The 23,932-nt window shown below is 38.3% G+C and overlaps 2 protein-coding genes and 1 pseudogene across 2 annotated transcripts; all 3 read left to right on the top strand.

Moving 5' to 3' along the window:
- Positions 1 to 2,949: 2,949 nt before the first annotated feature.
- On the top strand, positions 2,950 to 4,918 carry LOC103411338 (2-methylene-furan-3-one reductase-like; annotated as a pseudogene).
- Positions 4,919 to 8,125: 3,207 nt separating this feature from the next.
- Positions 8,126 to 10,874, top strand: LOC139188005 (2-methylene-furan-3-one reductase). Its single transcript, XM_070804819.1, has 4 exons — positions 8,126 to 8,446; positions 9,791 to 10,114; positions 10,217 to 10,376; positions 10,467 to 10,874. The coding sequence occupies exons 1-4, from the start codon at positions 8,216 to 8,218 to the stop codon at positions 10,730 to 10,732; spliced, it is 981 nt and encodes a 326-aa protein (XP_070660920.1). The 5' UTR covers positions 8,126 to 8,215; the 3' UTR covers positions 10,733 to 10,874.
- Positions 10,875 to 15,918: 5,044 nt separating this feature from the next.
- LOC103411163 (2-methylene-furan-3-one reductase-like) lies at positions 15,919 to 17,972 on the top strand. Its single transcript, XM_070804818.1, has 4 exons — positions 15,919 to 16,421; positions 16,888 to 17,211; positions 17,317 to 17,476; positions 17,571 to 17,972. The coding sequence occupies exons 1-4, from the start codon at positions 16,191 to 16,193 to the stop codon at positions 17,834 to 17,836; spliced, it is 981 nt and encodes a 326-aa protein (XP_070660919.1). The 5' UTR covers positions 15,919 to 16,190; the 3' UTR covers positions 17,837 to 17,972.
- The last annotated feature ends 5,960 nt before the right edge of the window (positions 17,973 to 23,932 follow it).

The following is a 23,932-nucleotide window of genomic DNA, read 5'->3' as shown; positions in this document are numbered from 1 at the left end:
CAACCAATCTTCTTGAAAACACAGTCACAGGGATCTCATATAGCTCTCCCCTACTCTTGCCGTGGTACAACATCATTCCTGTTGCCTTGTCCTGTATAAAAAAGACACTCTCATCACATATAAACCAGCAATGATTATCTTCACATAATTTCTTAACAGATAAGAGATTAACAGTAATGGTTGGAACATGTAAGACATTCTTGAGAAACAGTAAATGTTGTGGAGTTGAAAGGGTTGTAGAACCAATATGAGTAACAGCCAAACCTTCCCCATTACCAATAGTGATTTTCTCATCACCATTATACTGCACAGGTTGATTGAGATTCCTAAGATTAGATGTCATATGGTGTGAAGCACCAGTGTCCAACACCCATGTATCAGCTGCAGAGAAATGTTGAACATTCTGACCATATTCTGCAGCAGTCATGTGAGATGGAGCTTAAGCAGAAAATGCAGTAAGAGAAGGAGGTGGAGGTGCCCCCTGATAGGAATAGTTATTCCTATGTCTACAATCCAGAGCATGATGACCTTTCTTTCCACAAATTTGGCAGATTAGAACCTGATAACCATCACTCTTATTCGAACAAGTTGCAGCAGTATGACCTCTGCGAGAACAAATCTGACATTCAACTATCGGACCTGTTTTGAAGGTAGTATTACCACTCCAAGAAGACATATTCCCAGTAGGAGAATTATTATAGTTGTTTCCCCATCTCTGTCTATTCCCATTGTAATAAGGCCTTGAATTATTGAAAGACCCATAACCACTTCTGTTATAGTTCTGAGAAGTATTAGACCCCTGAGAATTATTAAACCTATTTCTGTTTTGAAACCTGTTGTTCCCTTGATAGCCTTGAGTATCACCAATTTGTGAACCAGCATTTGAACTCTCTCCTTGTGAATACCCGGAATTCTGATGACCACCTGTAACTCTATCTCCTTGAACATACATTGCAGCCATGCCACTGGCCAGAGTAGTGACTCTTGCTTCCATAGCAGATTCAACACCAATCAACTGCGCCCTGAAATCTTTCAGTGGAATAGAAGTCTCCCTTGCTAAAACTACAGCCTTGACAATATCAAACTCCGATGGTAATCCAGATAAAGCAGTAATAACAACATCATTATCAGTAATCCTCTCCCCTGCAGACACAAGCTGATCACGAATGGCTTTCAACCGAAGCAAATACTTGTCAATAGAATCACTGCCTTTTTGAATTGTATGAAACACAATTTTGAGTTGATTAATCCTAGCCCTTGACACGGACGCATATCGGTCTTGTAAGTTTACCCAAGCTTCATGAGACATTTTACACCCTATGACATATTCCATAGCATCATCCGACAAAGTAGCAATTAACAGACTCAATAGTTCCATATCTTTCTGAACCCAAGATTTATAAGCTGCTGTGATTTCTGTAGTCACTCCACTCTCAGTGTTAATCACAAACTTTGGTGGACAAGGAGACTCACCAGTAAAAAATTCAAAGAAATCATACCCTCGTAAAACAGACTGAAACTGATAATTCCACTTAACAAAATTGTCATCTTGCAACTTCACAGTTAACATACCAAGCAAACTTTCAATGCGTACTCATTTATCAGACATCTTTATCACGTATTACTGACAAGCAAACAATCTCAATCACAAATTTGTTTAACTCCAAACTACAACAATGATCACCACTTCAAGATATTTGCACTACTTCTTGGCATCGGCCTTCTATATGTATATACTTCAAAAGCTAAAATTTCAGCAATGTCACAAATGAACAACTTCAACCATATCACACCACAAGTATAAATCTGCTATTGTCTGGCATCAGCCTTAATCGAATCCAACAAAGAACCCATATATGAAAAACCACAAGAAACAACCCAAATCGCCATATATCTTCACTGAAGCAAAAACGCAAACACTTGATGTGCAAAGAATAAAGAAAGAAACCAACAACCTGATTGAAAGACCCTCGACCCAAAATTCATCAAGCCAGCACCAATCCTCCAAGAACTCCAACAACGCCTTCAACGATCAATCTCCAAGACTTACTCAGCGGAAGAAAATCCCAAAAAAAAATCAACCTTGGCTCGATACCATCTTAACAAAGAAGATCAGAACCACAGAAGAAAGAAGAAAGAAGGAATATAGAGAATGTAGAAGAAGACCTGGAAATAAAACTAGAAAGAATATGAAAAGTTTTGTATTGATAGAATGGTTATTTCTTACAAACATTAGACTGCAATCGGCCTTTTATATCCCTCTAGTAGTCTAACTACCTTGCTTACTGTGTAAGCTACACATAACCCTCCTAACTAACTTTTAACAGAAATATTGATGACATGGCAGATTATGTGGCATTCACTTGAGTCAATATCAGTCAACACTTTAGGCTTGCGAGTACGTAATACTTTGTCAACACGACACCTTCTTATCGAAGCCAAAATGTTTCTAATTTCTCAAGCATGTTCACAACTTCACGGCATAATACATTTTGTATTTTCATGTTGTCCTCCTTCGAAATCCTGTTTAGGAAATACATAATTCATCAAAAATAAATGTCAATAAATAATATTTTTTTTAACTACATCTCTATCAAATAATACCTATCTAAAGTTATAAAATTAATGTTTCTAACGTAAACCCATACTTACAAATGAGCTGAGTAACTTAGAAAGTGTTGGGTTTTTTCTTCTTATATTTCTTGAAGGTGTCAACAAGAAGGAAGAAAACTTGTGATAAGGATAATAAGGAAGAAAACTTCAATCGCTAGCAATTACGATCTCGCGGTGTGTTGATGTCAGATTTGTCTAAAAGAAAGAGAACATCAATTGCATAACATGTTGCCGCACACAACGAACCTCAAATAACACTACATCTAGATGTATCATTTGGTATGTTGCCACACACAACGCACACAACGAACCTCAGATAACACTGCATTTAGATGCATGATTTGGTATGTTGCCGCAAATAATGAACCTCAAATAACAATGCATGTAGATGCATCATTTGGAGTTTTTTCTTGTACGGTAACGTGGGCAAACACCAAGGTTCCACATCCTCCTCCTTCACCAGTAAAACCCACATCCTTCTCCTTCACCATTACAATGACACGGTGCCAAGATCTCAGACTGATCGTATCTCACTCATTTGCTCACAACAACAACAACAACAAACCATTTCCCTTTCCCTTTACAAGTTCTTGTGGTTTTTGCAGTGCATCAATGGCGGCTGTAGCTTCAAGTGATTCAGTTTACGTACCATTTGTAAACAAGGCGTGGGTGTACTCAGAGTACGGAAAGTCTGCAGATGTTTTGAACTTCGATCCGGATGTTCCTGTTCCTGAAATAAAGTAAGACCAGGTGCTGATCAAGGTGGTTGCTGCATCTCTCAACTCAGTTGATTTGAAAAGGATGCTTGGCTACTTCAAGGACTATGACTCTTCACCCCCTGTGAGCCTCTCTCTCTCTCTCTCTCTCTTCATTTTTTTTCACTAATGCATGATTAGCTAGTGATTTGGGGGATTTAGAAAAGTTTGAATCTTTACCAACTTATAGTTTAGTTTAATCTATTTGAAGAATCAAAATTGATCTAGTTGATTTTTTTGTTAGAATATATTTTCTACTTTGTAGACGCGTAAGTTGGCCATAGCATTGTGTTCGTCACTGTTTAAACGCTGAAACCCAAGTTTGAATCCCTACCCGTAGATTAGTTCAAAGTATTGTCTTGTAAAATAAAATAAAGATGAATGGTTAAGGAAAAAAAAAATTTAACTTGCTTTGAAGAATCAAAGCTGATCTTCATATTCTAGCGTAAACCCAATTAGCTTATTTGCTACTTCTAATTTTATTAAATTAACTTGTTTTGCAGACAGTTCCAGGATATGATGTTGCTGGTGTGGTGGTTAAAGTAGGAAGCCAAGTGACAAAGTTTAAGGTGGGGGATGAAATATATGGGGATCTCAATGAGAAGGCTATCGATAACCCGAAAAAGATCGGATCTTTGGCCGAGTACACTGCTGCAGACGAAAGAGTGTTAGCTCTCAAGCCCAAAAATCTGAGGTTTCGTTGAAGCCGCTAGCCTTCCTCTGGTAATTGAGACTGCCTGTGAAGGGCTCGAACGAGCTGAATTCTCTGCCGGTAAATCCATCCTTGTTTTGGGAGGCGCTGGGGGAGTTGGAACACATGTTATTCAGGTACAAAGTTAATCAAGTGAAAACATTTTCCACTATACCATTAAGTTAGACTCTAATTAAGCAAAGCTGATTGATTAATTATGCATGACAGTTAATGTGTTTATGTGAGGCAGCTAGCAAAGCATATGTTTGATGCTTCAAAAGTGGCAGCTACTGTAAGCACAAAAAACTCGATCTTTTGAGAAGCTTGGGTGCCGATTTTGTTATTGATTAAACCAAGGAGAACTTCGTAGACCCGCCCGAGAAATTCAATGTGGTTTACGACGCAGTTGGGATGATTCTTGAATCTTCATTGTTGGTTCTTTCTTATATAAATTAAGCTTAAACAATTCGATGCATGATGTTATCCAACCAAATAAATACATCAAAGTTACAACATTTTTTATTTATTTATCAGAATTAATCAAACACAAGGACCGATGTTGTATTGTGTTTCTGAAATTAACAAATATAGGGGAGACTGACGGGGCAGTGAAGGCGGTAAAGGCGGGCGGGAAGGTATTGACAATTGTACGTCCAGTAGCGCCACCAGCATTCCTGTTTATGCTGACTTCAACCGGAACTGTATTAGAGAAACTGAAGCCTCACTTGGAGAGTGGGACGGTGAGGCCGGTGCTTGATCCCACCAGCCTGTATCCATTTTCGAAGACTGTTGAAGCATTTGCCTATCTTGAAACCTCCAGAACTACAGGAAAGGTGGTTGTGTATCCCATTCCATGAAATCATAGAGTCCAGTTCAGCCATGCAATTTGTTTGTGTGTGATATATACTTGTATCCTGCTGCCTGCTGTTTAAAAGGACTTGTAATAAGGGCGGCGCAATCTTATATCTACTAATATAGTGCTTCAAGTTTGGCTAGTTTTCACTGTGTTTTCTTCCTACTAGCTCATTGCTGTGTTTTTTCGCTTTAACACCGGCATTGGTTAGAGCGGATATATTCCCTCTTATATAGCACTTCCATTTGAACTAGGTCAACTTCAAAAGTACAGGTGTTTTTTTTTCTTCGTCTTGTTTTTCTTGTTGTAGGTGTGATAAGTAAGAAGGTTGTTGATGCACAAACTCAGTGAGGATTTTGGTACAATAGAAAGTGTTAAGTTTGTGACCTTCGCTAGATTGCTCCGGTCACTAGTATGAATAAGTATATAAATGGATAGAGATAGGGAAGCAAACACAAGATGTATGTGGTTCACCCAGATTGGCTACGTCCACGGAGTAGAGGAGTTCTCATTAATTGTGAAGGGTTTACACAAGTACATAGGTTCAAGCTCTCATTTAGTGAGTACAAGTGAATGATTTAGTACAAATGACATTAGGAAATATTGTGAGAGAATGATATCTATTTATAGAAGAGAGTTTCTAGTTTCATTCAAACATTGACACGTGTCGTGTTGTGATTGGCTTCTGATGTTGACACGTGTCACGCTATGATTGACTTTTGATATCGACAGGTGTCGCGCTGTGATTGGCCTCCTGGTTGGAGGGAAACTTTTCTGGGTCCTTGACGGTATAACGTTGATCGGTGCTCAATAGTTTCAGGATTGGTCAAGTATGATACAAACAAAGGTAAACTTCAATTGCATGCCTCAGTCGTGAAAAATAAGATACAAAACTTGAGTTGCGTAACTTGTTCTCATACAGTGAACCTCAAGCGACAATGCCTGCACAACATTCTCCCTTCACAACTATAAAAGAGCAATTGGGTTTATAATAAAAACTTTGATTTGTTTTTGGGAGTTTTAACGAAAAGCCCGCGGTACTGTTCATTTTAACGAAAAATCACATTTTTGCACTAAAAAGTCAATCATGGTACTATTCACTTAACCCTTTATTTTGTCCTTATCGTTAAAACTCAAAGTTTTCAAGCATTTTTAATTAGTTTTCCTTTTGTTTTTAATGAAAGCGCTTTCATTAAAAAAAGCCTTAACTACAGTAAAACCTCTCTAAAGTAATATTCCATAAAGGAATAACCTCAAGTCACAAAAGATTTTGGTCCCAACTTAAAAGACCAGTTATGCATAGGAATAAACTCCACATTTTAATAAGTTATAATTTTTCTTAGTCTCATCTTAAGGAAACTAAAATATTTCTTTAAAGTTGTTTGAGTACAAAAATATGCAATACCATAAATAAAAGTTTAAGATGAACTAAAATATTTATCTAAAGTTGCCTGAGGCAATGCTTTAGTTTTTGGAGTTGAAGCTACGTCTTTGAACTTGCAAGTACATAATACTCTATCAACATGACATCTTCTTATTGAAGCCAAAATGTTTCTAATTTCTTAAGCATGTTTACAACTTCTTGACATGAAACTTTTTGGTATTTTCATGTTGTCCTTGTCATAAATCCTATTTAGAAAATACATAATTCATTAAAGATAAACAAGTCAATTAATAATATTTTTTAACAGTGCCTCTAATAAGTTAATAAATAATATTTTTTAACAGTACCTCTATTAATTTGAATCACATTATTACTAGCCTATTGTGAGGTTTAGCCCACTTTCTCACCCCTTTAGTATATATATTATTGTTTGTTAAAAAAAATTAATAATAACCTACATAAAGTTATAAATAAATATTTCTTACGTAAGCACTTACATACAGATGAGCCAAGTAACTTAGAAAGTGTAGGGTTTTTTCTTCTTATATTTCTTGTTGGAGGTGTCAACAAGAAGGAAGATAACTTGTGATAAGGATAAGGATAAATAAGGAAGAAAACTTCGACGCTAGCATTACGATCCAGGGGTGTCTTGATGTCAGATTTGACTAAAAGAACACACCACCAATTTTATAACATGTCGCCGCACAAAATGAACCTCCAATAACGATGCGTCTACATGCATAATTTGGCATGTTGTCCCACACAATGAACCTAACCAACAGTGCATCTAGATGCATCATTTGGAGTTTTTCCTCGTACGTAGGCAAACACCAAGGTTCCACATCCTTCTCCTTCACCATATAAAACGACACGCTGTCGAGATATCAGACTGTGATTGTGGATGCAAATTTTCACCTCTTCGATCTTGGACGATTTTGCACCTACAAAACAACTAGCACCTTAGGTTAAGGCTAAAAGCCTCACGCGCCCACGATGAATGGGGGGGGCTTTGGCCGAAGAACCTCCGATGCCAAAGTTAGAATTTTTTAGAGAGAAATAGTGTTTAGAGTATTTGGGATTTTTTGCAAGAGGTTTTGAATGAGTGTTTGGTAAATATGGGTGACTATTTATAGGACTAAGTTGGTCCACCTTTTCAACAAAGTGGCCGGCCCCTTTATGTGTTTTTTGGTGAATTTTGTGGTTCAATTAGCCACTTTATTGGCTAATAAAATACAATAGAAATAAATGGGAAGTTACCAAATTGAATGGTTATCATTATTTGGCTAATGAAGTGGAGGAAATCTGAAAAGGTAAGGAAAAAGAGAGGGGATGTGGCCGGCTCCTAGGTAGGAGTTTTGGGTTTTATTTTTGGTTTAATTAGCCAATTAATTGGCTAATTAAATATGAAAGGAGATGTTTTAGTATTTATGGTATTGATTGGCTAATTTAAAAGGGAAGGAAAGGTGGAAAAGGTAGAAAAAGGTGATGGAATAGGCTTTGAATGGGGTAGCCGGCCCTATATCATTTTTTAGGTTTGAGTGGATGTTTCAAATTGATAATTAAGGGATGATTTTAGGAGATATGGGAAGAATATATTATTTAGATAATTAATTAACTAAATAATATATTAGGGAAATTAAGTTTTGGAAATAATTACCTAAAATAAGATAATTTGGAATTGGTTACCTCTTTTGGAGCATTTTTGAATTGGTTGATGATGATTACCCACTACTTGCGCGTAGGAATCCCGGTATGCCTCAAGGGTATTTTTGTCCTCTTTCGTTCAAAAGTCCACGTGTCGCCTAGTGAATATTTTTGGCTCCACAGTGATCTTATCTCACTCGTTTGCTCCCAACAACAACAACAACAAAACCTTTCCCTTTCCGTTTGCAAGTTCTTGTGGTTTTTGCAGTGCATCAATGGCGGCTGCTGTAGCTTCAAGTGATTCAGTTTCCATACCATCTGTAAACAAGGCGTGGGTGTACTCAGAGTACGGAAAGTCTGCTCATGTTTTGAAGTTCGATCCGAATGTTCCTGTTCCTGAAATAAAGGAAGACCAGGTGCTGATCAAGGTGGTTGCCGCATCTCTCAACCCAATTGATTTCAAAAGGACGCTTGGCTACTTCAAGGACTATGACTCTTCACCCCCTGTAGCCTCTCTCTCTCTCTCTTCATTTTTTTCACTGAAGTCAAATGCAGGATTAGTTTGTGAGTTGGGGGATATAGACAAGTTTTAGTCTTTACCAACTTATAATTTAGTTAAATCTATTTGAAGAATAAAAGCTGATCTAGTTAGAATAAATTTTTTTTAGACGCGTATTAGGTCAGTTGGCTAGAGCAATGTGTTCCTCTTTAAACAGGCATTTTATGTCAGTTGGCCAGAACAATGTGCGCGTTCCTCGTTAGATGATGACACCCAAGTTTGAATCCCCACATGTAGATTAGTTTAAATTATCATCTTGTAAAATAAAATAAAAATTGAAAGGTTAAGAAATAAAAAGAAACTTGCTTTGAAGAATCAAAGTTGATCTTCATATTTTAGCGTAAACCCAATTAGTTTATTTGCTAAACTTCTGATTTTATTAAATTAACTTGTTTTGCAGACAGCAGGGCCGGTCCAGAGATTTTTGAGGCCCGGGGCAACGTAAACAAAAGTGCCCTAACTTCATGTAAGAAAATTATTTATTTTCACACATAAGACATCGAAAAAATTATACTTAGAAAAACACTTCAAACTCAATAATTTAGAAACACAGAAAAACTAATTTATTTTGTATTGAGAGAGGGAAACAAAAAAACTTCGGGCTTACAAGTAGATAGATGATGAGTTTTGTTTTCCATTTGAACTTTGAATGTGTTTTTGAATAAATCGTGAGGTGTTTTTTTCTTATTTACTAACCTTGTCAATATGGGACTAAAAAATAATGATGTTTTCGAGTCTTACTAAATTAAACATTTTGATGACACGTCATATAATTTGCAAATTTGGTCTACGTATTATTCTTTGTTGAAGATTAGACTTGAATTAAAACGAATATTTAAAAATAACAACCCACATAGCTACTAGATAGTAACTAAAAATAAATTACCAACCAAACAAAAATTTGTAAAAATTGAAAAGGATAAACATGCACGTAGCATTTCGAACTTAGGACCTCTTGTTAATTTTAAACAACAAAAATCATTGTTTCTAATTAAACTTCTTGATCCTTTAACCAAATTTTCTATATTTATACTCTTATAAAAAGAAATTTGTAAAAAAAAGGAAAGTAAATAAGCACACATGGTGTTTTGAACCCAAGACCTCCTTATTATTTTCAAATGACAAACCACCACTTCTAGTTAAATTTATGTGTCTTCGAATCAAATTTTATAAATTTATACTCTTATAAAAACATATATAAATATACCGTCCTAATTATTTTGGTGCCCCTAATTTTTTTGGGCCCTGGACGGTCGCCCCTCCTGCACTGGGCCTGGGCCGGCCCTGGCAGACAGTTCCAGGGTATGATGTTGCTGGTGTGGTGGTGAAAGTAGGAAGCCAAGTGACAAAGTTTAAGGTGGGGGATGAGGTATATGGGGATCTCAATGAGAAGGCTATTGATAACCCAAAAAAGATCGGATCTTTGGCCGAGTACACTGCTGCAGAAGAAAGAGTGTTGGCTGTCAAGCCAAAAAATTTGAGTTTTGTTGAAGCTGCTAGCCTTCCCCTGGCCATTGAGACCGCCTATGAAGGGCTCGAACGAGTTGAATTCTCTGCCGGTAAATCCATCCTTGTTTTGGGAGGCGCTGGGGGAGTCGGAACACATGTTATTCAGGTACAATGTTAATCAATTGCAAACATTTTCCATTAAGTTAGGCTCTAATTAAGTAAAGCTGATTGATTAATTCATGACATTCAATGTGTTTATGTGAGGCAGCTAGCAAGGCATGTGTTTGGTGCTTCAAAAGTAGCAGCTACAGCGAGCACGAAAAAACTCGATCTTTTGAGAAGCTTGGGTGCTGATTTGGCTATTGATTACACCAAGAAGAACTTCGAAGACCTGCCCGAGAAATTTGATGTGGTTTATGATGCAGTTGGTATAATTCTTGAATCATCATCGTTGTTTTTTTCTTATACAAATCAAGATGACTGATGTTGTTCTGTGTTTTTGAAATTAACAAAAACAGGGCAGAGTGACAGGGCATTGAAGGCGGTGAAGGAAGGCGGGAAGGTTGTGACAATCGTAGGTCCAGCAACGCCACCGGCAATCATATTTGGACTGACTTCAACCGGAACTGTATTAGAGAAACTGAAGCCTTACTTGGAGAGTGGGAAGGTGAAGCCGGTGCTTGATCCCACAGGCCCGTATCCATTTTCGAAGACTGTTGAAGCATTTGCCTATCTTGAAACCTCCAGAGCTACCGGAAAGGTGGTTGTGTATCCCATCCCATGAGATAATAGAGAGTACCAGTTCAGGCTTGCAATCTGTTCGTGTGTGATATATACTTGTAATCCTGCTGCCTGCTGTTTAAAAAGACTTGTAATAAGGGCGGCGCACTCTTATATCTACAAATATAGTGCTTCGAGTTTGGCTAGTTTTCACTGTGTTTTCTTCCTACTTGCTCATTGCTGTGTTTTTTTCGCTTTTAACACGGGCATTGGTTGGAGCGGATATTCCCTCTTATATAGCACTTCCATTTGAACTAGGTCAACTTCAAAAGTACAGGTGTTTTTTTCTTCGTCTAGTTTTTCTTGTTGTAGGTGTGATAAGTAACAAAGTAAACTTCAATTGCATGCCTTAGTCGGGAAAAATAAGAAACAGAACATGAGTTGAGTAACTTGTTCTCACACAGTGAACCTCAAGTGACAATGCCTGCACAATATTCTCCCTCCATCAACTATAAAAGTGCAATTGGGTTTATAATAAAAACTTTGATTCGTTTTTAATGAAAGCACTTTCATAAAAAATGCCTTAACTGCAGTAAAACCTCTCTAAAGTAAAACTCCATAAAGGAATAACCTCAAGTCACAAAAGATTCTGGTCCCAACTTAAAAGACCAGTTATGCATAGGAATAAACTCCACATTTTAATAAGTTATAATTGTTCTTAGTCTCATCTTAAGGAAATTAAAATATTTCTCTAAAGTTGTTTGAGTACAAAAATATGCAATACCATAAATAAAAGTTTAAGATGAACTAAAATATTTATCTAAAATTGTATGAGGCAATGCTTTAGTTTTTGGAGTTGGTGCTACGTCTTTGAACTTGCAAGTACATAATACTCTATCAACATGACACCTTCTTATTGAAGCCAAAATGTTTCTAATTTCTTAAGCATGTTTACAACTTCTTGGCATGAAACTTTTTTGTATTTCCATATTGCCCTTCTCAGAAATCCTATTTAGAAAATACAACATTAATGAAAGATAAATAAGTCAATTAATAATAGGGAACTGTTATTAGCACTAAAAAAAACTCATTATACACTCGTCATAAGTGTATTTTTCTTTCTAATTATAGAAAGTTTGGAGTGCCAAATGAGATTTTTGGAGTGCTAATAACAATTTCCTAATAATTTTTTTTTTAACTATACCTCTAATAAGTCTATAAATAATATTTTTTAACTGCACCTCTACTAATTTGAACCACATTATTGCTAGCTTCATTGTGGGGTTTAGCCCATTTGAATTCCCTCACCCCTTTAGACCATCTCCAACCCTTGGGCATAAAACTTAAAAATTTAAGCCATAAAATTTTAAGCCATAAGCCAAAAACTGATTTTTTTTTTTCCTCCAACCCTTGTGGCTTAAAATTTTAGTCTGTGATGATTAAATAATGATTTTAGCCTAACTTTTTGTTTTCGATAACTTTTCTTTTAAAAAAAAAATTATGTAGATTATCTTAATTTATTTTTATGAACATTTTAGTCTTTAAATATTTAATTTTCGATGATAAGTAATTAAAAATCATACAAATACATAGGTATTTAAAGTTTTAAGTTAAATTTGGTGTAGATAATTTTCTTAAATAATTTTAGACATTATTTAATTTTGGACCGTCAAATGTTTATTTTACTATTAGATTTGGTCTCATTTGATCATAGCCGTTAGATTATAAGTAAAAAACAAAAACAAAAAATGAAATATGACAGTTTGGTGGGTCCAAAATAATTTAAGACATACTTAAATTCTAGGGGAATGACACTCCCCGATCCCAATATTCCTGGAATAACAGGATAGGCACGTGCTGGCCGACACCCGAGGGTGACGAAAGCCATTAATTGATACAAAAGCTAAGAATAAGAAGTAAATAAGGGTTATGAATTTAAAATTCAAAGAATTAATAAATTAGAAACGTGTTCAGAGCATACAACTAACTAGAGTTCTAAAAGAATTAATATAAAATTTAATAAATAAAAGGATGTGAGTCCTACACCGAGAGGACTCGAATATGCCAATGCGAAAGCGTTGACGTCGGGAACCTATGCCTCGAATTCTAAATCCTGAAAGGGGCGCAAAACAAGGGTGAGTGGACCAAGTTTATATATAATGAAAACTACTAGCATAATAAGTGATAGGTTTTCTGAAACTCTAGCATGCCATAAAACATCTCAACAGGTATAACGCGGAAAAACATCATATAAATCATCGCGTGTATCATCTCGTAGATCGTCTCGTAAACATGGTGTGCTGCTAGTAAGATCATTGAATAAATATAACTCCCGGCCCTATGCCAGCACCGTGGTCTCTGCACCCGTAGCCAGAGATTACCAACTCTCGGCCCAATGCCTGCTCCGTGTCCCTCAGCCCGTAGCTAGGGATTATTTCTCCCGGCCTATCTGCCAACACCAGATCCTCACCCCAGGCGGCATAGTGTCCACTAGATATGCACAAATAATTACGCCTTTCATAAATAACCACTTCATAGTATAAAGTCATCCATCGTCTATACTATAAAGAGGGGTTTCTAAAACATGTTCTAGCATCCTATCGTCATCCATCAGATAGTCTACCAGTTCATGGTTTTTATAGAAAATACGATATATTAAAATATAGCTCAATATAGGCTAACAATTAATTCCTCATAAAAAACACAAGACGAAAATCAACATATTCAATAAAAATGCTTAACATAAAATCAAATCATAAACTCGTAAGGCATGCTATTCATTTATGCAATTGAACTATAAAATCATTTAATTTTAGAAGGGGTCTACTCACAGTACTTAGCCGCCAAAAACTGCGCCACTAGCGAAGACGAAAACGTCACAATAGTTGACCCTAAGCACATAAATAGCACAATTAGTCAAACTCTACTCAAACAATTTAATTTGGGAAAATGGACTTCAAAAACGGGTCCAGGACGTCGAAATTAGCCTAGGAAAGGTCCCAGACGAAACCCCGAAAAGTCAACTCTAAAAGTCAATGTTAATCGTTGACTGGTCAAAGTCAACGCTGACCGTTGACCAAGTCAACGGTCAAAGGTCAGACTGGGCTTGGATTTGGGTTGGGCCGATTGGGCCCTAAGGGTTTAGATTTAGATTTAAGGTTAATGAGTTTTAGGAAATTGGTTTTGGGAAAAGGGTTGTGGGTTGGATGGGTTTAGGGTTGTCTGAGCTTGGGCCCAGACCCACACATATACACACACGGCCCGAAGGCCTTATTGCAAAGAATGGTGGTTTGGGCTTGAGCCCAAACCCATATAACACACATACACACACACACACACACACACACACACACACACACACACACACACACACACACACACACACACACACACACACACACACACACACTCACACACACACACGACACACACACACATTAAACAAGCAGCCCAAGAACTCGCTGGAGTTCAATATGTGTGGGTTCCCTAGTTTTTGGAACTGATTGCAGAGAATAAACAGAGGTAAAACACCTTGGTTCCATATAGTGGCGGATCCAGGAAATAATATTAAAGGGGGTCAGTAAGAACAACGCGCGTAGTGCGCAATTTTTTTTATACCAAAAATAGTATGCATATCGTCATTTTATCGAGTCTTGGTAGGCCTGAAGTCATTTGAAAATGCATACTATAGATATGTTAATGTATGCAAGGGCATCACCCAAGGTATTCATGGACATTCATCGGGTTTTGGTAAGTCTAAAGTCGGTTGGAGGGCAAGTATGAAGCCAACTCTAATCTTCAAAAGGGCAACACTCAAGGTATCCATGGACATTCATCGAAATTCGGAGGGTCAGCACCTAAGGTATCTATAGACGTTCATTGAAGTTCGGGGGGTCAGCTGACCCCCTTACCCCTTAATGAATCCGCCAGTGGTTCCACATGACTTTGGACTAGAACTTCACTAAAAATTGAGGTAATTCATCAGAGCATCAACATAGATGAAAACGAGTCAAATCCTCTTCGGACTCGACAAGGCTTCGCCAAATTTTCTTGCTGGAGTTAGGGAAATGCACAAAGAGTTTCCTAGGGTTAAAACCTTCAAATCTCAACTCAAATCTAACATGCAAAGCATAATAACATTACCCTAGGTTTGCTGGATACTCAGATGAGCTTGCAGGACCCCAAATTCGACGATTCCACTGCCGGAATTCATGATGTTCACCATTCAGTTTCTTAGATGAGAAATTCCAAAGTTTGGGGTGGGTTTGATTTAGAACTCGTTAGAGTTCCACCGTAGAAGTTTGCCGAGAATTGGAAATTCGAAGAACACAAGCATGCATGGATAAAAAGTCCCAAACTTAACCCCAATTCATCATAAACCAGAAAGAGAAGTCCCGAGGCTTACCTTGATTTCTAAAAAATGGAGAATCTCGCAGGAGGGTGGCTTCTCCGCACCTCGCAGCGACAAGAGAGAGAGAGAGAGAGAGAGAGAGACGGCATGATGATGATGGTGGCTCCGTTGATGTCGGGGAGGGTGGTGTGGAGCTCTCGGGTGTGGGTCGAGGGGTGAGAGATCGGGGAATGAGGGAGAGAAAGAGAGACGAGAGTGGGTGCAGAGAGATTCGGGGAGAGAGAAGGGAAAAGAGAAGAGAAATGGAGGAGAGAGAGAGAGATGGGAAACCGGGGACAGATAACAGGGGGTGTGCCCTTTGGGCTCACCAATTCAGAACTAAAAACCATTTTTAACTAAAATGAGGGTGTGGTGTAACAGGGAATCTAGCCCAGATATATATTTTCTCACCATGACTTATTTAGCCTATGGTTGGAAATGGTTTGGGGGTTTTTAAAACTTATATTTTAAGCTTTACCCCATAGGTTAAAGATGGTCTTAATATAAGATAATATCATTTGTTAAAAAATAATAATAGTAACCTACCTAAAGTTATAAAAATAATAATAGTAACCTACGTAAAGTTATAAATTAGTATTTCTTACGTAAGCACTTACTTACAAAAGAGCCAAGTAACAGAAAGTGTTGGGTTTTTTCTTCTTATATTTCTTGTTGGAGGTGTCAACAAGAAAGAAGAAAACTCAAGGATAAGGATAAAAAAAGGAAGAAAACTTCTACGCTAGCAAGCATTACGATATCAGCGACGTTAGCATTACCATCCAGGGGTTTCTTGATGTCAGATTTGGCTAAAAGAAACAGAACACCAATTTTATAACATGTTGCCGCACACAATGAACCTCAAGCAACGATGTGTCTACATGCATAATTTGGCATGTTGCCCCACTGAACCTAACTAACAGTGCATCTTGATGCATCATTTGGAGTTTTTTCTTATATGGCCACGTAGGCAAACACCAAGGTTCCACATCCTTCTCCTTCACCTTTAAAACGACACGCTGTCGAGATATCAGACTGATCTGATCTGATCTGATCTCACTCATTTGCTCACAACAACAACAACAAACCCTTTCCCTTTCCCTTTGCAAATTCTTGTGGTTTTTGCAGTGCATCAATGGCGGCTGCTGTAGCTTCAAGTGATTCAGTTTCCATACCATCTGTAAACAAGGCGTGGGTGTACTCAGAGCACGGAAAGTCTGCAGATGTTTTGAAGTTCGATCCGAATGTTCCTGTTCCTGAAATAAAGGAAGACCAGGTGCTGATCAAGGTGGTTGCTGCATCTCTCAACCCAGTTGATTTCAAAAGGATGCTTGGCTACTTCAAGGACTCTGACTCTTCACCCCCTGTAGCCTCTCTCTCTCTCTTCATTTTTTTCACTGAAGTCAAATGCAAGATTAGTTTGTGAGTAGGGGGATTTAGAAAAGTTTTAGTCTTTACCAACTTATAATTTAGTTAAATCTATTTGAAGAATCAAAGCTGATCTAGTTGATCTTTTTGTTAGAAGAAATTTTCTTTTTGTAAACGTGTATTGGCTAGAACAGTGTGCTCGTTTCTTTTTAAACAGACGAATATTAATATTACAGTTGGCCAAAATAATGTGCTCGTTCCTCTTTAGATGATGACACCCAAGTTTGAATCCCCACATGTAGATTAGTTTAAATTATCATCTTGTAAAATAAAATAAAAATTGAAAGGTTAAGAAATAACAAGAAACTTGCTTTGAAGAATCAAAGTTGATCTTCAAATTCTAGTGTAAACCCAATTAGCTTGTTTACTAAAATATTAATTTTATTAAATTAACTTGTTTGCAGACGGTTCCAGGGTATGATGTTGCTGGTGCGGTGGTGAAAGTAGGAAGCCGGGTGACAAAGTTTAAGGTGGGGGATGAAGTATATGGGGATCTCAACGAGAAGTCTCTCGATAAGCCGAAAAAGATCGGATCATTGGCCGAGTACACTGCTGCAGAAGAAAGAGTGTTAGCTCTCAAGCCAAAAAATCTGAGTTTTGTTGAAGCTGCTAGCCTTCCCCTGGCCATTGAGACTGCCTATGAAGGGCTCGAACGAGTTGAATTCTCTGCCGGTAAATCCATCCTTGTTTTGGGAGGCGCTGGGGGAGTCGGAACACATGTTATTCAGGTACAATGTTAATCAAGTGCAAACATTTTCCATTAAGTTAGGCTCTAATTAAGTAAAGCTGATTGATTAATTATTCTTGACACTCAATGTGTTTATGTGAGGCAGCTAGCAAAGCATGTGTTTAGTGCTTCAAAAGTAGCAGCTACAGCGAGCACGAAAAAACTCGATCTTTTGAGAAGCTTGGGTGCTGATTTGGCTATTGATTACACCAAGGAGAACTTCGAAGACCTGCCTGAGAAATTCGATGTGGTTTATGATGCAGTTGGTATAATTCTTGAATTTTCATCGTTGTTTTTTTCTTAAACAAATCAAGCACAATGACTGATGTTGTTTTGTGTTGTTGAAATTAACAAAAACAGGGCAGAGTGACAGGGCATTGAAGGCGGTGAAGGAAGGCGGGAAGGTTGTGACAATCATAGGTCCAGTAACGCCACCGGCAATCATATTTGTGCTTACTTCAACCGGAGCTGTATTAGAGAAACTGAAGCCTTACTTGGAGAGTGGGAAGGTGAAGCCGGTGCTTGATCCCACCGGCCCGTATCCATTTTCGAAGACTGTTGAAGCATTTGCCTATCTTGAAACCTCCAGAGCTACCGGAAAGGTGGTTGTGTATCCCATCCCATGAGATAATAGAGTATACTAGTTCAGGCTTGCAGTCTGTTCGTGTGTGATATACTTGTATCCTGCTGCCCGCTTGTTTGAAAGTCTTGTAATAAGGGCGCAATGTTATGTGTATTTATATAGTGCTTCTAGTTTGGCTAGTTTGCAGTGTGTTTTCTTCCTACTTGCTCATTGCTGTGTTTTTTAGCTTTAACACGGGCATTGGTTAGAGCGGATGTACTCCCTCTTACAGTTCCTCCAAATCCTATGATATATTGCAAATCTTTATATTTATTTGTTATTTTTTAACTAACGATATGAAACTTACAAAGTTACTTTTAAGGATACTTACAAAGATATTTTTAAAGGGCCAAAAATATTTGATGGAAGAACGGGAGATCCTTTTGAACAACTAGTCATAATAGGGGTTAGGATTGTTCTCTAGAGACCATAGTGGGAATTTCTTAACAACACTTCGGTTTGCCAGTTTGGGCTCAACTGACACACCCCAATCCTAGAATCAAGGCGTGCTGGCCACCACGTGAGTGTGACGTAACCAAAAGTGCGACGCGGAAGCAAAAGATAAGAGAAATACGAATAAACAAAAACCAAATACTAGCAATAATAACCAAGTAACGTGCTAGAGTAAGTTTAAGTGTGAAACACACAAATTCAGAGCATAAGAACTAGGTGCAGTCAAGTAGGACCATAACTAGATTACAACACCCGCAGGTGAGTCCTACATTTATGTAGTCTGTCAGTACGCCGTGGGGATCCTCGTGGGCCACCAATGCTGCTAACTAGAACCTAGAGGGGCGCAAAACAAAATTGAATGGGTCAGTAAAACCAAATTTTTTCGAAAACATTTCATCAAAAGCAATTCTAACCTCTCGCTGTAAAACATGTATACTTTCCCAGAAATTAACATAATATGCATATAACTCTTCATATAACTCAAATCACGAATCTTTATCAATTCCAGAAAATATGCCATGCCATAAATGTCAATAACAGATTGTGAATGCATCAATATAACAGGTGACATAATGAATTAACCGGAGACCCTGCAATTGATCCTGTACGGTTAATTCCATAGCTCAATATCCAAACCAACCGGAGTCACCACGGTGACCTGTACGGCACTACTCTGCACATAAGTCGGAACTACCTGAAGTAGTCTGTACAACAAGAATGGTGTAATAATACGCTTTAGTGCTTCTCTCATCAATCATCTGTGCACATAATCTAAGGTCACCTACCAGTCGGAACCACCTCTAGTGATCTGTACGACTAGTATGTCGGAACTCTCTCATGGTTTGTACGACATGCACCTACTTGGATCCAAGGTGAGCGTGCGGTGCGGTGAATACTATAAGCACTAACACCAGGGGTGCAGGTTATGAGCTCTCAACATAATTCACATCATAAATGATTCACATAGATAACATAAAACTCACCTGATACTCACATGTGCGTCCACAACACCAATTCATATATATATATGCATCAATTACTAATTCATATAATTCATAATATGCATGCATGGCATTTGAAAACATACTTTCATTTAAATTCAATTTCTGGGAAAATCAATAGTATATAGGTAATAACAGAAAATAACTGCCCACTCACTGATAAGTCGAAGGGTCGTAACCCCTGTGACATCCCTGGATGCGCTCGTCCTCGGGATAGGTATCACCTATATGCGAAACAACTAAAATAACGTTATTTAAAGCACATAACAGACAATTCGAAATAACTTCTCATACGGTGCTCAATTTGGGTATATGAATATACCACAGTGACCTACTCGACGTCATGGACGTCGACATATTTTCAGAAAATTTTTCCGAGGCCGCACGCGCCAGGATGGGCACGGGTCCACGTGCCCCCATGCGTATCACCCCTAACCTCTAGTCGCCGGTCGTCGAAAAACTGGAGATTTTTCAATCTCCTTGTTCTCCGTCATTTCTCAACCATTTTCACGCATTTTATATCAAAATGAAGCCCTAAGCATGTAGATTCACGTTACACTACTTTAAGGCTCTAAAAACTACGAAATCTCACCGGAGAAATTCCAAGAAAACCGGCCAACTTCGAACTCAACGATCCCGACGTCTAAAACCTTTAAACTAAGCACTCCGAGCTTCCTTAGGACCTCACTAAGCTCACTATAAGCTTAGAATTCCCTGAAAATCAACACATCACGAATGCATGAACAGTACTCAAATTGGACCTCGGGTTTTCAACGTGATTTCTAAGGTTTCCCATTCTAAAACTAGTACCAAACGACTCAGGAGGTCGAAAGGATGAAGAACCTTACCTTTTCGGCGTCGATCCGCGATGTTTAGAGGGAATTTGGTCTCATCCGTAAGTTTTGAGAGGGAGAGAGTGAACTGAGAAGAGAAGAGAGAGAGAGAGCACGGGAAGGAGAGAGAGAGAGGTTTGACCCGTGTGTATGTGTGTGTGGTCCATCCCAAAACCATCACCATCCATTTTTCTTAACTCCCTAACCACAAAAATACATATAACCTTTAATCCAATTAAATTTTTCCAAAACTTAGGAAATATGCATAATCAATAACATGTCACACACATACCTTAGTAACCGTTAAGGGTAATTTTGTCATTTCACAACCTCGATATATAGAATCTCGGGACGGGCTGTGACATCAACTACTCGCTTTCCAATAACCATCTTTATTTTTTATTTTTGGCTGTTCCTGAAATTAAGGAGGATGAGGTGCTGATCAAGGTGGTTGCTACTATTAAGGGTTTCACACCAATAGTTAGATGGTTAGTTAAAAAGATTGTACAAGTCAACAATCTAGTAAGTTTGTTAGTATTTGGTTAGAGTTGGTAGGCTATTCTCTTATAAAAACATAGTTGTGTAATCTTTATTTTTAGTTAATACAAGCCTCATATTTCTCTTTCTAAACTTTATCTCTCTCTCTCTAAGATCTCTGTGTTCATCCTTCTATTCATCGATTTTTCTTGATTTTCTCTTTAATTCCCAAACATTTCAATGTAGTTAACAGCTACATCCTCCTCCTTCGCCAGTAAAACCCACATCCTTCTCCTTCACCATTAAAATGACACGGTGCCAAGATCTCAGACTGATCGTATCTCACTCATTTGCTCACAACAACAACAACAAACCATTTCCCTTTCCCTTTGCAAGTTCTTGTGGTTTTGCAGTGCATCAATGGTGGCTGTAGCTTCAAGTGATACAGTTTCCGTACCATCTGTAAACAAGGCGTGGGTGTACTCAGAGTACGGGAAGCTTGCAGATGTTTTGAACTTCGATCCGGATGTTCTTGTTCCCGAAACAAATGAAGACCTGTTCGTGGCTAGAATTTTCGTTGGGGGTGTTTCTTAGCCAACGAGCACACAGCTCCCCGAGAGGTTAGCGCCGGTCGATACTTTCTGTCGGGCTTCTGCTTCACTGGCAGGCTTGTCGGGCAAGGCTGAAAAAGAAAGACAAAGTTAACTTTGAAATGTGCCTTTGTGGGGCCTTAGGTATAGGCCTTGAGGCACACAATCAAGATTAACTTTTAAGTGCTCAGGCGTGTCACTGCCATCTTCAGCATGGCAGATGTAAAACAGATGTTGAGTTTTAGTTGTATATATACCCGATAGGCTGTTTTAGTTATGAAATGTGCCTTTGTGGGGCCTTAGGGGTAGGCCTTGAGGCTTCCAATCAGGAACTAACCTAGTACTCAAATATATAATGTTTGTTTCATTGATTACAGAAGTATTATGACTATTATACTTCTGATTACTTGCCCCCGAAAAGCAGAAAGAATCCAAATAGGTGCCTTTGTAGGGCCTTAGGTGTAGGCCTTGAGGCTTCCCATCAGAATTCATTCTATGCTCAAACGTTCTACGATAATCATAATATAATAGAAATAATACTAAGGGATAGGTCGATTACTTGCGCCCTAAGTAACTTCGGACTTCTTGTTTATCAAAGACTGTCGTGGATGGGTTAAGTCCACATAAGGTTCTTTTTTATGCCTTGAGACCAAGGACTTTTAAATGATCAATCTTACATGCCCGAGGGCTTAGAACTTAGATCTAATTTAATCTGTGAAGACATATTTAAATCGGATTCAAGAATTGATGAGCCTTTTTAATCATCAACTTGCCAGAAATAACTTGGATACAACTGGAAGTATACAACATATTGCTAGACTAATGAATGAAAAGACAAAAACATAGAGGGTCGGGCAAGGCTGATCGTCTTGCAACTTCCTATCTTTGTGGTTTATCAAGGGGTTTGAGAGCTTAGAAAGAGGGGTAAGGAGATGGGTTTACAAAAGGAAATCGATACTACAACAAGTTCTAGACAAGGTAGCAGAGCTATTACAAAGGCTTTGGTTGAGGGTTAATCCCAAAATGGATGAAGACTTGGGCTGACTACAGCTTCGTTGAAGGCAAATCTGGTTTGAGCAGAGTTTGTGCTTGTATTTGTTTGTTTGATTGAGTGTCCTTATCTTTGATTTCTCTTTCTTCTTTTATAGACACTTCGGCTTGGTCTCCTGAAGCAGTAATCTTGCCCGAATGCAACTTGAAGGGCAATGACTCATCAGCTTTTTACTTGTACCGCCACTGTAAATTGTTTTTGGGCTGATTAGCTGGCTGGTCTATACCACTTGACCTCTAAGTAGGTGAGCAAGTGGTTCAAATGGTCTGCACCTAGTCAGAAAATGGCCTCTCCTGCTTTCTGGGCTTTGGCTGGGCTTCGGGCTTTTCTCCTTCTAGACCTCTTTCTTTTGGGCCAACTCCTTCTTGAGCCCAAAGTTCAAGTTTTAACCCAAACAAGACCAGGTGCTGATCAAGGTGGTTGTTGCATCTCTCAACTCAGTTGATTTGAAAATGATACTTGGCTACTTGAAGGACTCTGACTCTCCACCCCTTATGAGCCTCTCTCTCTTCATATCTTTTTCACTAATGCATGATTAGCTTGTGATTTGGGGGATTTAGAAAAGTTTTAATCTTTACCAACTTATAATTTAGTTTAATCTATTTGAAGAATCAAAATTGATCTAGTTGATTTTTTTTGTTCGAATATATTTTCTATTTTGTAGACACCCAACACTTGTGTTAGAGTTGTGTACTCTAATTTTTCCTCAACAATTGGTATCAGAGCGGTACGATCAAAGGACCATCTCTATTGAAGCTTTAGAGAATCGTGAGAAGTTTAGTACTTTACAAGATTATTAGTTAATCTTGTTCGGCTTATCGAAGTTTTGTCGACACGATGGGAGATCTTCAAGTTGTTGGAGGAATCAAAAAGCTTAATAAAAAAAAATTACAACATATGGGTGACATGTATAGAGTCTTACCTACAAGGCCAAGATCTTTGGGATGTCACCGGCGATAATGAGATCACACAGTCGGAAGAAGACTCTAGCGGCACTTTGTCGAAATGGAAGATCAAGCCAGGTAATGCAATGTTCACCTTAAAAACGACAATTGAATAGGACATGTTGGAGCACATACGGAAAGGCCAAGACACCGAAAGAAGGGTGGGACACCTTCACCACACTCTTTTCAAAGAGGAATGATACAAGACTGCAGATTCTTGAGAACGAGTTGTTATCGGTGGCCCAACGAGACATGACGATTGCCGAATATTTCCACAAGGTAAAGTCTATTTGCCGTGAAATTTCTGAGTTAGATCCTAATGCTGCCATTGTAGAATTCAGGATAAAAAGAATAATTATCCATGGATTGAGACCCGAATATCGAGGCTTCGTTGCCGCTGTACAAGGATGGCCTACCCAACCATCACTTGTTGAGTTTGAGAATTTGCTTGCCAATCAAGAAGCTTTGGCAAAGCAAATGGGAGAGGTCTTGTTAAAAGGTGAGGAGGAAACGCTCTACACCAAAAGTAAAGGTAGCTTTAAGCAGCGTGATGATGGAGAATCTAAAACAAATGGTGACAAGGCGAAAGGTCATCAAGGAAAAGGGTGTTCTCGGCCAGGGGTAGCTCCGAAATATCACGACAACCGTGGTCAGTCCCAAAATAATAAAAGGTTTGAGGGCAAATGTTACAATTATGGAAAGAAGGGCCATATAGCGAAGGATTCCTGGTTCAAAAAGCCCACAGAAAGTA

Source organism: Malus domestica, chromosome 09, assembly GCF_042453785.1.
Source record: "Malus domestica chromosome 09, GDT2T_hap1".
NCBI lineage: Eukaryota > Viridiplantae > Streptophyta > Magnoliopsida > Rosales > Rosaceae > Malus > Malus domestica.
This window is presented reverse-complemented; position numbering and strand designations above follow the sequence as displayed.

Bases quoted from the DNA above. Each gene is read 5' to 3' on its own strand.
- LOC103411163 (XM_070804818.1), top strand. From the start codon at position 16,191: ATGGCGGCTGCTGTAGCTTCAAGTGATTCAGTTTCCATACCATCTGTA. The intron at 17,212-17,316 runs GTACAATGTTAA...TATGTGAGGCAG, and splicing joins TCGGAACACATGTTATTCAG to CTAGCAAAGCATGTGTTTAG. The intron at 17,477-17,570 runs GTATAATTCTTG...TAACAAAAACAG, and splicing joins TGTGGTTTATGATGCAGTTG to GGCAGAGTGACAGGGCATTG.
- LOC139188005 (XM_070804819.1), top strand. From the start codon at position 8,216: ATGGCGGCTGCTGTAGCTTCAAGTGATTCAGTTTCCATACCATCTGTA. The intron at 8,447-9,790 runs GTAGCCTCTCTC...CGGCCCTGGCAG, and splicing joins ACTATGACTCTTCACCCCCT to ACAGTTCCAGGGTATGATGT. The intron at 10,377-10,466 runs GTATAATTCTTG...TAACAAAAACAG, and splicing joins TGTGGTTTATGATGCAGTTG to GGCAGAGTGACAGGGCATTG.